At 31.6% G+C, this 13,290-nt stretch overlaps 6 protein-coding genes across 6 annotated transcripts; 1 reads left to right on the plus strand and 5 right to left on the minus strand.

Moving 5' to 3' along the window:
• Positions 1 to 223: 223 nt before the first annotated feature.
• NAEGRDRAFT_78054 (FYVE finger-containing phosphoinositide kinase) lies at positions 224 to 5,766 on the plus strand (the record flags this gene model as incomplete). The annotated part of the gene is made up of 3 exons (XM_002682243.1): positions 224 to 4,682; positions 4,725 to 5,312; positions 5,359 to 5,766. 3 exons carry the CDS (start codon positions 224 to 226, stop codon positions 5,706 to 5,708), a joined length of 5,397 nt encoding a protein of 1,798 aa, XP_002682289.1. The 3' UTR covers positions 5,709 to 5,766.
• A 27-nt stretch (positions 5,767 to 5,793) lies between these two features.
• On the minus strand, positions 5,794 to 6,809 carry NAEGRDRAFT_30081 (uncharacterized protein; the record flags this gene model as incomplete). Its single annotated transcript, XM_002682443.1, has 3 exons — positions 5,794 to 6,348; positions 6,395 to 6,500; positions 6,553 to 6,809. The coding sequence occupies 3 exons, from the start codon at positions 6,807 to 6,809 to the stop codon at positions 5,794 to 5,796; spliced, it is 918 nt and encodes a 305-aa protein (XP_002682489.1).
• A 161-nt stretch (positions 6,810 to 6,970) lies between these two features.
• Positions 6,971 to 7,498, minus strand: NAEGRDRAFT_62342 (uncharacterized protein; the record flags this gene model as incomplete). The annotated part of the gene is made up of 1 exon (XM_002682444.1): positions 6,971 to 7,498. One exon carries the CDS (start codon positions 7,496 to 7,498, stop codon positions 6,971 to 6,973), a length of 528 nt encoding a protein of 175 aa, XP_002682490.1.
• A 95-nt stretch (positions 7,499 to 7,593) lies between these two features.
• NAEGRDRAFT_78055 (uncharacterized protein) lies at positions 7,594 to 9,499 on the minus strand. The gene has a single exon (XM_002682445.1). The coding sequence runs from the start codon at positions 9,470 to 9,472 to the stop codon at positions 7,628 to 7,630; it is 1,845 nt and encodes a 614-aa protein (XP_002682491.1). The 5' UTR covers positions 9,473 to 9,499; the 3' UTR covers positions 7,594 to 7,627.
• A 919-nt stretch (positions 9,500 to 10,418) lies between these two features.
• On the minus strand, positions 10,419 to 12,272 carry NAEGRDRAFT_62344 (uncharacterized protein; the record flags this gene model as incomplete). Its single annotated transcript, XM_002682446.1, has 1 exon — positions 10,419 to 12,272. The coding sequence occupies one exon, from the start codon at positions 12,270 to 12,272 to the stop codon at positions 10,419 to 10,421; it is 1,854 nt and encodes a 617-aa protein (XP_002682492.1).
• Positions 12,273 to 12,532: 260 nt separating this feature from the next.
• Positions 12,533 to 12,973, minus strand: NAEGRDRAFT_62345 (uncharacterized protein; the record flags this gene model as incomplete). The annotated part of the gene is made up of 2 exons (XM_002682447.1): positions 12,533 to 12,783; positions 12,835 to 12,973. 2 exons carry the CDS (start codon positions 12,971 to 12,973, stop codon positions 12,533 to 12,535), a joined length of 390 nt encoding a protein of 129 aa, XP_002682493.1.
• Between the last annotated feature and the right edge of the window lie 317 nt (positions 12,974 to 13,290).

The raw sequence follows: 13,290 nt of genomic DNA on the forward strand, positions 1-13,290 counted from the left end.
TCCTCACTGAAATGACAACGATCCGAGATTATATTCATCACCATCACCATCTATTTATCATCAGTATCAGTAAGGATTTAATTGTAATGTGGTGATTAATTTTCATTCATACCCAATCATATCCGAAAGAGGAGGATTTTCTTCATGTATCAATTAGGCCCACTAATAAAAATCTTCTCTCCGAATTAATTCGATACAGTAACAGTTATTAATAATTAAAAAAATGAACGGAGTTGTCGATTCCAAAAATCATCAACATACTCTCACCCCTCCATCGACCAATAATAACAATAATACGATCAATAATAATAATAATAATAATGGAAAGAAAAGATCGGATAGTTTAAATAGTACCACTTCATCAATTTTATTTGATCATGACAAGCCTAAATTTATTGAATTTACAACAAGTACTCCGAGTGGACCGATTAATATTTCTTCATTCATTTCAAAGATTTTTCATAATACAACAACAACAAATCAACAAGCTAATAATACATCATCTAATTTATTAAATAATCATCATAGTAATTTATTAAATTCTGATTTAACTAATGATCACTCTGATAATTATTACTTTTATGAAAATCCTACCAATCAAGCAGTTTCACTTTTTGTTAGTGGTAATAAATTGAAATTGAATGAAAATATTAAAATTAAACAAAAGATTTTAAATAGAGAAGATATAACTGATACTGAAAATATTGAAGTTAATCAATTACATTTAACAAGAAGAGAGAAACCAACATTACATGCCACTAGTCATAATAATGCTAATCAACATTTAAATTCTTCTCAAGAATTTCAAAACAAGACACTTGATATTCAACATATTGATAATTTAATTAGTAAGAAGAAGAGATCATTCTCAATTACAAAGAATAGCTCAAATGTTATTGAAACTGAAAATGATACTTCCTATTCTGGATTTTCACTTGTTAATAAGAAGGAACTTTTGAAAATGGAAAACAGAGTTGATTTACAAGCAAGTAGACATAATAGTACTGATTCTTTACTTTCCAGATCAAAATCACATCCAGAATTGTATAAATTTATAAGTCAAAACAATAGCTCAGATGAAATTGTAAACTCTGATAATAATAATAATGGATCAGCTCCACAATCACCAAGTAATGCTCTTCAACAACAACAACCTTCATCTCCAGGTACACCAAATAATCTTCCAAATTCATCATCAACTGGTTCTGGTTTTCAATCAGGTACTGCTGATTCCTATCATTCACCAACAAATGATTCTCAAAGTATTGGTGTTATGAGTCCTTCCATCATGACATCACCTTCTCATCATTACCATTATCAACAACAATTACATCAAAATCAACAACAACAACAATTCAATTCCTATTCAACCCCACCTACCACACCCTCACGTGAAAATACCTTTAAACAATTTCTCAGTAATACACTCCAAAAGAAGAATCATTCAAAACAATTTTGGATGCCAGATGATCGTGTCACTAATTGTTATGAATGTTTAACACCATTTAGTGTTTTTAAGAGAAAACACCATTGTAGAATTTGTGGACAAATATTTTGTTGGAAATGTTCTGATTATTTCATTGATGGTAAAAAGTTTGGTTTATCCTCTAAAGTTAGAGTTTGCATTTATTGTTACAATTTAATGAAGAAAGATAGTGGTGATTCTAATTTAACTGATTATCCTAATCAATCAAATAAGATTGTTGACACGACTGTTGCTTCATCCGGTTCAAATTTACTAAATTCTCAAAGAACAACATTTTCATCCATGTTTACATCGAGTGTTGCTGAGGATTTTGATGCATCACAACAATTTAATGATCCAATTGATGAGGAGGGAGATCGAGTGGATGGTCTTTCCAATTTAATGGATGGAATGGATGGTGGAGCTGGTGCTGGTGGTGCCAATTCTGCTGAGGAAGATTCAGAAGATTCAGAGGATGAAATGATTTATCAACATCCTCAAGCAACTACCACTATTTTTGATGATAATATGGCTAATTCTGACATGTTTAATGGAAATGCTCAACAAACTGTTGATAATGAAACAGTTCCATTCAAAATTATTTCAGGAGAAGAATTTGAACAAGGTTTTGATGAACATTTGAATTCCATTGAAGAATCATCACAAGTACATTTGAAGAATATTGTTCTCCAATTAATTCAGAAAGAAAATGAGCAACATAATCAAATTATTGATAAGAAATGGGAAGAAGTTATTGTTGGTCTTGCTTTAAGAACTGTTAACACTGTAAATCCAAATATGATAAGGGGTGATAAGATGGATATTACCAATTATGTTAAAATCAAAAAAGTATTGGGAAGTAATTTATCGAAGAGTGAATACATTGATGGAGGTGTTGTTTTTACAAAGAATATTATTCACAAAAAGATGAGAAATAATTTAACCAATCCAAAACTCTTAATGTTAACCTGTCCAATTTCATATCAATATCACAAAGCTGATACATTGATTGCATCGATGGATATTTTAATAAGTCAAGAGGAAGAATTCTTAAAACTTTTAGTTGAAAGAATTGCTGAAAAGAAACCTGATTTGGTATTGTGTGAGAAATCTGTGAGTAGACATGCTAAGGAATTATTATTAGCGAAGGGAATTTCTGTTGCTGTTAATGTTAAAAGAAGAGTTTTAGAAAGAATTTCAAGATGTAGTGGTTATCCAATTCTATCTTCAATTGATGAATACAACTCTGCAACTCATCAACAATTAGAACCATCTCTACAACATGTTAATCATGCCTATGTTAAAAGAATTGGTGATAAGAATTTGTTTATTATTTGTGGAAGTCAAACAGATGCTCAATGTACCATTGTTTTGAGAGGAGAAAATGAAAAGGAATTGGACCTTGTTAAAAAGATTTTCAAGTTTGCTATTTATGTTGCTTACAATCTCAAATTGGAAACTGAATTCTTCTTTGATCAATGTGGTACTTTATTAGATACAAACCAAGATGAAGACACAACTAACAAACCATTCATATTATCTGCCTCTCCTCATGTTAAATTCCCATTGAAAATTCAAGATTTGGATTTGGGTAAATGGAACATTTCATCAAATTTGATTTTACAAAAGAATCAAGAAGAATGTACAGAATTGGAATCATCAATGTTTGAAAAACTCCTAACACCATATGCTCACCAAAACATCATTGTTCTATTCACAAAACATCCTAAAATTGATCCAAAAGTTATTTCCAACATTGAAAATCCATCAATTTCACCTCCAGAAACTATTGTCATTGCATATTACACTGAAAATGATATGCCATTAGGAAAGTTTCTTGAACTCAGATGTTTTAATAAGGCCAATTTGGCAAATTATTTGAATACTATCCGAATCTATACTCATAATGAAGGTAAAATAACTTTAACCATTGAAAAGTCATCAGAAATAATTTCCTCCTCAGATGAAGGTATTGCCATGTGGAATTATTGTAAAATTTGTGAAAGACACGTTACACCTGTTATTCCAATGTCCGAAAGTGCCTACAAGTATTCATTTGGTAAATTCCTTGAATCAACATTTTATAATCATTCATTGAAATGTAGAACAGGAGGTTGTAATCACTCAGTTCATCATGATCATATTAGATATTTTGCCTATAATGATATTATTGCCAAGTTTGAATACAAACCTGTGAGTGTATATAATTTAGTGTTCCCAGGAAATCAAATTACCTATGATAGTAATCAACAACGTAATCAATTCTTGATTCTTATTCAAAATGTCACTGATGCTTGTCAGATTTTATTTAATGATTTTAATCAACTCGTAAATGAAATCTCTTGTAATTATTCAGTATTGACACAGGAACAAATCACTCAAGTTACTGAACTTGGAGAACAAATCAAAACACAACAATCTTCACTGTGGACAACATTAGAAGCCATTTCACAAACCAAAGAAAATATTTACACTTTGAATGATTTTATTAGAAATGTTTACATTTCCTCATTGGGATGGAATGATATGATTATTGAAATGTTTTCCAAGTTTGGAATGCTCAAAAACAATGGTAAATCTTCAACCTCAATCAATAATAATACTTCATCCATTCCAAATGCATCTTCATTAACTAGTAGTTGTATAAAGAAGAAGGAAACAAAGATTTCTGTTCAATTAACAGTTGATGAAAATAGAATCAAAGTAATACTTGAAGAGATTGAATGTGGTGTCAATGTACCATTACTTAATTTAGATAATGTTGAAACAATGAGTACAAGTAGTAGTTCAAATGGTAGTAGTATGGTTAATAGTAATAGTCTTGGTAATTTTACCACTAGTACTGGTTTATCACTTGATACTAAAATTGTTTCTCCGAGAGGAGCTGATACAGATGGAGAGTTGGTTTCACCAATTTCAACCTCAAGAAAATCATTTAATATTTTCACATTCAAGAATCAAAACAAACAATCTTCAATCTTTGATCAATTACAACTTAAACCAGTGAAATTACCAAATATTATTGATAATGTTTCAGCTCACATGTTTTTACCATCAGGTTCTAATGATGCCAATGTAATTGTTTACAATGATGAACCATCTACTATTATTTCCTATACATTGAGTTCAAATGATTATTACAAATTCCTTCCTTCAAAAGATGATATTGATATTGAATTAGTTTTAAAATCAAAAGATAAGAATCACTACAAGTTTTGTAAGTATATTTAACATCAAGTAGTATTAATTATCTACTTAGCATTCTATGATACACCAAATTCAACTTCCAGTAACAAGGTAACACTTATTAATGGTGCTGAATTACCATCCAATACTGCAATAGCTTCAAATCCAATATCTGCAGGTAGATCTAAGAATAAGACCAAGTTCAGTTGCACTTGCTTCTTTTCTAATCAATTTTCTGCTTTAAGAAAAGCCTATTGTAATGGTGATGATTCATTTATTCATTCACTTGCTAGATGTGTCAAGTGGACACCAACAGGTGGTAAAAAGGGTTCATTTACCATGTCTTGGGATTCTAGATTTGTGTTAAAAGAAGTTTCCCGAGTTGAATTGTTATCATTCTTAGAAATTGGACATTCCTACTTTGAATATGTTGCCAGTTCTTTATATCATGAATTACCAATTGTTTTAGTTAAAATATTGGGAGTTTTTAGATTGAGTTACCATGATAATAAGGGTAAACCAATCAAGAAAGATGTGATTGTTATGGATAATTTATTCTACAATAGAAATATATCAAAGAGATTTGATTTGAAAGGTTCTACAAGAAATAGATATCAAAAAACAGAAGGAGCCACATTGATGGATGAGAATTTACTCGAATGTAAGTTTTAAATTTTCATTTAATTTCTAATAATATGTCAATACAGTTATTTGTAATGGATCTCCTCTCATAACAAGAGAAGCATTCAAGTCAATTTTGACAATTAGTGTATTCAATGATACCCTATTCCTTAGCAAGCATAATGTCATGGACTATAGTTTACTAGTTGGTATAGATGAAGAGAATGGGGATATTATCCTTGGTATTATTGACTATGTGAGACAATACACGTGGGATAAGCATTTTGAGACTTGGGTCAAATCTGCTGGTATTATTAGTAATAAGGGTAAGGTTCCAACTGTTATTTCACCAAAACACTACAAGACAAGATTCAGGGAAGCAATGCAAAGGTATATTGTTGCTACATGCAGCAAATTAACAGGTTTATTGAGTTAAACTCCAAAATTCCAAATTAGCACTCACTGAACCAGCAATAAAACAATTCTCTGCAAAATGTTATTTAAGATTACTATTAAAATTCTTAGTACTTACCCTTTGGATGATAATCTATTGAGACAACTGGTGTAGAATCTGAGTCAATCTTTGGTATTTTGCAAGATTGCTCATTTTCTAAATTCCATTCAAAAATATTTCCATTCTCATCTCCACTCAACAAATATCTATCATCATTCGAAATAGTATGCTTAATTTGATACTTTTCGTTAGTATGTCCTGTTAATGTCCTAAGGATATTCCCACTTTCAATCTCAATCATTAATATTGTAGAATTCAGCAAACTGCAACAATAGGTCTTGTAATTTTTACTTATTGAAACATGACCAACTGATGCTCCTCCTAAATCGTCCACTTTCAATTTACCCATACGAATGTCATAAATATGAACTGTTCCATCAACACATCCAGCAATAATACTCGAATCTGAGCTAGTAATACTCGAAACACTATCTTGAAAATCTCCCAAATTTTGCACAGATTTATATGAAGCAGATCTGACATCCCATACTTTCAAAGTTCTGTCATATGATCCTGACATGATTATTTCATTATTAAAATTATATTTTACACAATTCACTTTCTATAAAGAATAAATTTCCAAATAAAAATCCAAATATATTACATACTCCTTTATGTTCCTTAAATCTCCTCTTCACTTCACCTGTTGAAACATCCCATAAAAATACATTTTTATCAGCGCTTGCACTCACAAAATAATTATTATCGTTCGATCTGAAATAAATCATATATTTTACATATTTGAAATCCTATATATTTTACATACATATCAATATCAAATACTTCATATCCGTGAGATTTATATTCCTTCAACACAAAAAATGATTTATATGGATTTAATAATTTAATATTCTTATCTGCACCAGCACTCATACAATATTGACCATTTCCTTTACTAAATTGACAATGAAGAACAGATCCATTATGTTTCTTTTTTGATATATCCACTCCTGATTGTAATAAATTATTTAAAGAGCATTCAATTTGATAATTCCGATTATTGGTTGAATTTTGTAGGCTCATCGTGGATGTTGCTAGTAGAGACGTTGAGTTATTTTTTTTAATTATTTGATAATTAAATAATTATAAATGGTTGAGTGAGTGAAAATTAATTTTTACTTCACATTCAATTTACAATTCCAATATTATGAGCTTAATATTTTAAATTATTAAGAATATATTTATTATTCAGTCTTTTTTTCAGCTTGTTTTTCCAATCTTAATGCTCTAATATTTCTCAAATGTACAGCATATAAAGCAAGAGCAATGAAATTACCAACGAGAGCAAAATAATAAATCTTATTATGAAGAGATTGTTGAGAGTATGGTTTTAAAACGAGACCAAATAAAATCAACCAAACGGATAGAGCAACATGAGTCCACAAGGTTAATGTTCTATTTCTTGTTGCGAAAAAGACAATCAGTAAAATTAGAGCACTTGAAAGTAAAAAGCAAAGAGCAGAGAATTGATATTGTGCTGTAAGTAATTGTTTAACAATTTGTGAAGCTTGTTTTGGATCGGAGAAGGAATCTGATTTTAATGATGATAAAAATTGATCCATAGATAAATTTGAAGAACCTAATAATGCATTATTACTATTATTATCAATTGTCCAAGGAGCATCATTAACATAATACATCCAACTCAATAAACATCCAATAGCTGCTAATAAATAAATAATCAATGATGAAGTAAATGTTAAGAAACGCATTTTTTTAAAGTTTTTAAAAGAAATATCAGAGTTATTCTTAATCTACAGCTCAACTACTACACAGACATATTTAATAATAATTATCATTGAGATTTGAATAAATAATTTTTATATATTTTTATTTTTTTGTTATTTCTCTGCTACTTTAATAGAAGCACCATTTTGTACAGTTTGGGATGATACAGGCTTACTACAGGTTGGGTTAGCAATTTGAATATCTCTTCTAACCTTCTTTGCAGCTTCTTCTTGTTCTTCTAACCTTTCTCTCTTAATCTTGGCAACAATTTCAGCTGTTGTTTCTGTTGGAGATGGTGGTTTATATCTAACTGGATGGAGAACTTTGGTTTCCCTTTGGTAAACCATCTTAGTTTGAGGAGATCCAACAGGAGTGATTGGTGTTTGTTCACCAGTACTTGTAGAGCTACTTACAGTTCTACAAGGAGTACCAGTAACAGGTTGAGATTCTGCAGGAGAGGTTGAAACAATAACAGGTGTTGATTGAAGCTTTTGTTGTGGTGGCACTGGTTGTGGAGGATAACCCATTTGATGTGGAGGATAAGCCATTGGATATCCGTGAGGTGGATATGGGTATGTAGCTTGATCTGGATGTGGTGGGTATGAATAACCAGGTTGAGGAGGATATGGATAAGGTGGAACAGTACCAGATTGTGGATATGAATATCTGTAATCATAATAGTAAGGAGGAACATAAGGTGGTTGTTGAGGTTGTCCATCTTTAGATTCTGTTGGTTGAGGTGGATAAGCACCTGGTGGTGGAACAGAAGTTTGAGGTGGATAATACATTGGATATGGAACAGGTTGTGAACCATCATGTGTTGGTGGAGGAACACCATATGGATAATGATAACCTGGATGTGGTGGATACATATGAGGATAACCTGGGTGTGGAGGATATGGAGGATATGAATAAGCAGTACCTGTTGTTGGTTGTGGAACTGGTCTTGGAGGTTGATGAGCAACAACTCCATGAGTAGTTGGTTGTTGTTGGACAGTTGTACTTGTTGTTGTTGGAGCTGAGGTTGAACTAGTTGTGCTTGGAACAGGTGTAGTAGTTGTTGTAGTATTGGAAGCAGATCTGTTAACATTGTGCAATTTATCCAAAGCTTCAAGTGCCAAAGCTTCTTCACTCTTCATCTTTTGAGCAACTGGTGATTTACCCTTATTCAATTGGAAACAAGAGAATAATTGATCACCACTTGCTGATGATTCTTCAACTTGTTGTGCTTGTGTATTTTTACCAGAAGTAATATTACATCTCTTTCTATATGGCCATCTTCTAATACCTAATTCTCTACATCTCTTCTTCAGTGATGATTCATCAACTCTTAAAGCAACGCATGCTTCATGTAAAGGTAATTTGAAATATTGTGAAATGGAAAGATAACTTAAATTAGCAGCATTATTAACAAAGTAGTCTGATGGTGGTGGACTTCTAAAGCTCTTGGCAATATGAGGAGTGGAGGAAGATACTTGTGGAGAGAGATGGGCATTAGCAATGGAAGGTATCGATACGATTGGGGTAGGTGTAGTTGGTTGTGGTGGAATTTGTTGTGGTTGGGTGGTAGATGTGGTTATTGTTGTTGGAATGTGAGAAGTTGGGATGGTTTCAACACGTGTTGTTGAAATGGTAGTTGGTTGTGAAGGGATTTCTTGTCGAGGTTGAGGTGAATATGATTCAACAGAACTCGATGTAGAGGAGTGATCAACCAATGGTGTAGTATTTCTTGGGATTGGTTCATGTGTACTAGGATCATAGGTTTGAAGTTTGGCCCACAATGGATCAGCAGCATAATTAGTTGAAATGACGGTTCTCATATTATATTTTGTTATTACATCATTCATTCCTAATTCTTCATGTTTCAGAACATCAGTAACGAGGTAGTAAATATTATTTCTACTGATTAAATCTTTACGAACAAAGTTGGTGTTGGTGGTGCCTGTTGAGTGCATCATCTTTGTTGGTTATTGTTTTGTTGTGTTTTTATTTGTTTGTGAGAATTTTGTGTGAGGCTTCTTTGGAAAACTCTAGGCCACAACAAAGCAGCTAGTTGCGTTGTTTGCGAGATGACTTGTTTGCTTTACTTATTTTGACGTAAGGAATGGAAAATAAAGGGTTAACAAACGAACTTTGAGCCGCTTAAACGTCTTTATATTCAAGCGCCCTTTGGACGATGTTTCCAAATATGAATTTTGTAAATTTTTGGGACTGACGGCAAACAACAGACATTGACGAAAACCAACGAAGGAGGACTCTAATTAGAACGCATGAGAATTAATTTACCATCTATATTAAAACGTATTGTACCGTTTTGTATTTAAAATAATATTCTGGACTTTATTAAAAGATGCATGAAGAAAATTTGGTCTCTAACTTTTAATCCATCATTCCAGACTGTTGTTAATTCCTCAAATGGTTTTGTGATGAAAATTTTCATTGGATATTTTCCAATATAACTGTATTTTACAATGTCTTGCCTTCTTTAACAGAAAGTTTTGAAAACTCAAATTATCCAACCAATTCATCTACAAGATAATCAAAAATTGTGTGGGCTGGATTTTTTTTCCCAGTTTGATAATTGCATATTAAAGCGTATAATTCAGAGATTGAAACTTCTAATTGAATCAGTAAACTTTGCATGGCTTTTAACTTTTTAGCAAGCTCATCATTGTAGTAGGTAAAGTAAATCATTTGGAAATTGTTCATTGATTCTTGTTGGTTGTTGGCAACACTTCCAATACCTAGAGATGCAACCTTGGAAATACATAAGAACTGACAAAGGAATTTTAAAAAATAATCTCCCTTAAATGCTCCACATCCTTTAAGGTACATGATTAAAGACCAAATATATAATTGTTTGGTTTTGTTAACAACTTAATTAGGAATACTTTTGTATAAATATCACTTACCTAAATTTCCAGTAGATATAATTTTACAATCACTACCAATAAATCCACAATATATCTTGTTGATTTCTCTCTGAATATACTTTGCCTTAAATTGATCGAAAGGACTTCTAAATGGGGCCGAGTTAAAATTTAGGGCATCAATTGCTATGATTGGATAGTTAATAGTGGAGAAATTTTCACAGTTCTCATCGTAGGTTCCTGTGTATCTATAGGAATAGGAGTATCCTTCATAGGTTGAGAAGCGTTTTGTGTTCCTTATCAGTAAAGTTTCATTATCGTCTAATTCTTCTGTGAAAAGTCTTCCAATTATACATTCTGTATTGATAAGGAATCTAATCTCTTCTTGTACTGCACCATTTCCTAATACGCCTCCACCAAGCATTTTGTTTGCAAAATCGACATGGCAACAATCAAGTGTATGTGGTGAATTATCTTCAATTGTTCCATTATCTCTGATTTCAATATTAGAAAGCAGCTTTTCGCTGCTATTCTGGAACATCTTGTCCATATCCTTCGAATCATCCAACAGCACTTTTCTCTCAAAAGATACTTTTTCATCAATTATGGAGTTATTATTTAAAATATATTCGGCCATTAAATTAAAGTAATTGATAACAGTTTTGAGTTTTTCAATGAGTAAACTTGTTTCTTCAAATTCTTCTTCCTCAAATTTAGATGGACTCAATAAATCTTCATCAAATAATAAATCATCCTCAATTGAAATTGTTTCAGAAATAGACAATGTTTTGGTGATTATAACCTCATTAGATGTTGTGGTGGTTTGTGTTGTTGTTGTGGAACTGATAATTGTTGCATCAAGATTTGCATCCATGTGATTACTAGATGCAATGGCAGTAGAATCATTTGTTGTTTGAGTTACAATAGAGGAATTCAAATCAGTAGAAGAAGGGATTGATGAACTTGTATCATTTTGTTGTGGAATTTCTGGAGTATTTTCTGGTGACAAGCTTGGTGATTTAAAAGTGTCTTTTGGATCAACTGGAATATTGAATGGATCCTTTTTGATAACTCTCTTTGTTAGAGGAGACTTTTTAAATAATGTTATAAAATTGATAGATGGATAGTAATAGTATTCATCTGATGGATTACTCGTTTGATTTCTTCTTGGGAATGTACAAAAAAATGCATGTATCAATAGACAACAAATTTGTTTTCTAGTCAAAGTAACTGAACTATCCTCTTGTTTCTTCAAAAGTGGAATTTCGTCAATCAAGTTTGGTAAATCCAAAGCTAAAGATTGTAAACAAGGTAATGTAGTGTTAAAAAATTGATCCTTATCCTTAGCAGTATAAATATTATTAAATAATGTCTCTAAAGAATTGAAAGTATTAGAGGAAAAACTCCAACTAGAGTTGACTGTTTTGATAATTTGAATGATGTCATTCACATCAGAAATTCTCTGTTGTAAAACTGTTTTGATCAAATACCATTTTGACAATTGTCTATTATTTTGAAAGTAAACATTATTTTCATGACAAGGTAATTTGACACAATCTCTATTCCAGCCTGGTGTAGATTTTCTTCTATTGCTAGTTCTAGGAGGAGTTGAAGGAGGAGGTTGTGCATAATTTTGATTATCATAATTTGGTTGTTTAGAAGCCTTTGTTTTGAAGGGTGGATTTGAATTTGATGAATGATCATTAAATGATCTTGTTGATGAATTGTCATTTGGTTGAGTTGGTGGTGGATTGTTACGGATTTGTTTTCTTGTCTTTTCTATCCATGATTCCTCATCTGGTCTCTTTCTTTTGTCATTATTTAAAAAGTCACCCAAAGTTAATTGTTTTTTGTTACCTGTTGATGAAGATCTACCTTGAGAAGACATTTTTTTAATTTAAATGTAACGGAAAACTATCTGGCCAGCAAACAGGAGAAGCCTATTATTTTCTACTCAAAACTAGATATCAACAAACTTTCCAACAAAAACATTAGACAAGTTTAAATAATAATAATTAATTGACAGTAACTAAATAATTCGTCGAAAACGAATAATAATAATTTTTTATTATTCAGAGCGACAACAATAAAGCAATAAAATTCCCTGAAGCTGAATTCAAACTCGTGATTTTTAATCTATTAAAATGATTAATGGTGACCATGATGACCATGTGGATTTTCCTTTCTTTCCTTAGCAATTTGATGAGCAACATATTCCATCAAATCAGTGTTAGAAAAAGTACCAGACTTGAATTTTTCAAAGTTTCCAACCATGAGAGCCTTGCAAACACCAGAATCCAATTGCTTGGAACAGATGGTTTCAATAGTTTCATCTTGGTTATCCAATGATTTTCCTTGCTTCTTGAGTTCTTCAACTTGACATTGAATATCCTTGCAAGCTAAAATAATATTGTTATAATCCGCCAATACATTTTTTTAAAATTACGTACAATTCTTCAAAGTTTTATACATTGGAGAATCAGAGACAACACCAGTCATATCAGTTTTTGGAGAACCGGCAGCAATGTGAGTAGTGAAGAGAACACCACCAACACCCAAGAAGAGTTTGGTCAAAAAACGAGAGGACATTTTTTTTAAAGTATTTACAAAAAATTTAAAGTACCCAAGACAATCAAAAAGCAATTGAATTAAACACTCTCATCATGATGATATTTAAACCTTTTCATCATGTCATATAGTTGTATTATAAAGTTTATTGTTTTACGGTGATGCAATTAATTTCGCCTCTCTCATTTCTAAAGAAAGCTTAGGAATCAACCTTTGCTGCATATATTTTAACGATAAAAAAAGCCTTCAAAAATGAGTCAACAACTCAGAAATTTATTGGTGAAGAGAAGAGAGGCCTTTGGCAGTGTTGCTGGTAATTGTAGGAAGAACCTTGCAAT

Source organism: Naegleria gruberi, assembly GCF_000004985.1.
Source record: "Naegleria gruberi genomic scaffold NAEGRscaffold_3, whole genome shotgun sequence".
Lineage (NCBI taxonomy): Eukaryota > Heterolobosea > Eutetramitea > Acrasida > Naegleriidae > Naegleria > Naegleria gruberi.

What these genes read in the sequence shown, in the direction of transcription:
- NAEGRDRAFT_78055 (XM_002682445.1), bottom strand. Translation starts at nt 9,472, where the DNA reads ATGATGCACTCAACAGGCACCACCAACACCAACTTTGTTCGTAAAGAT.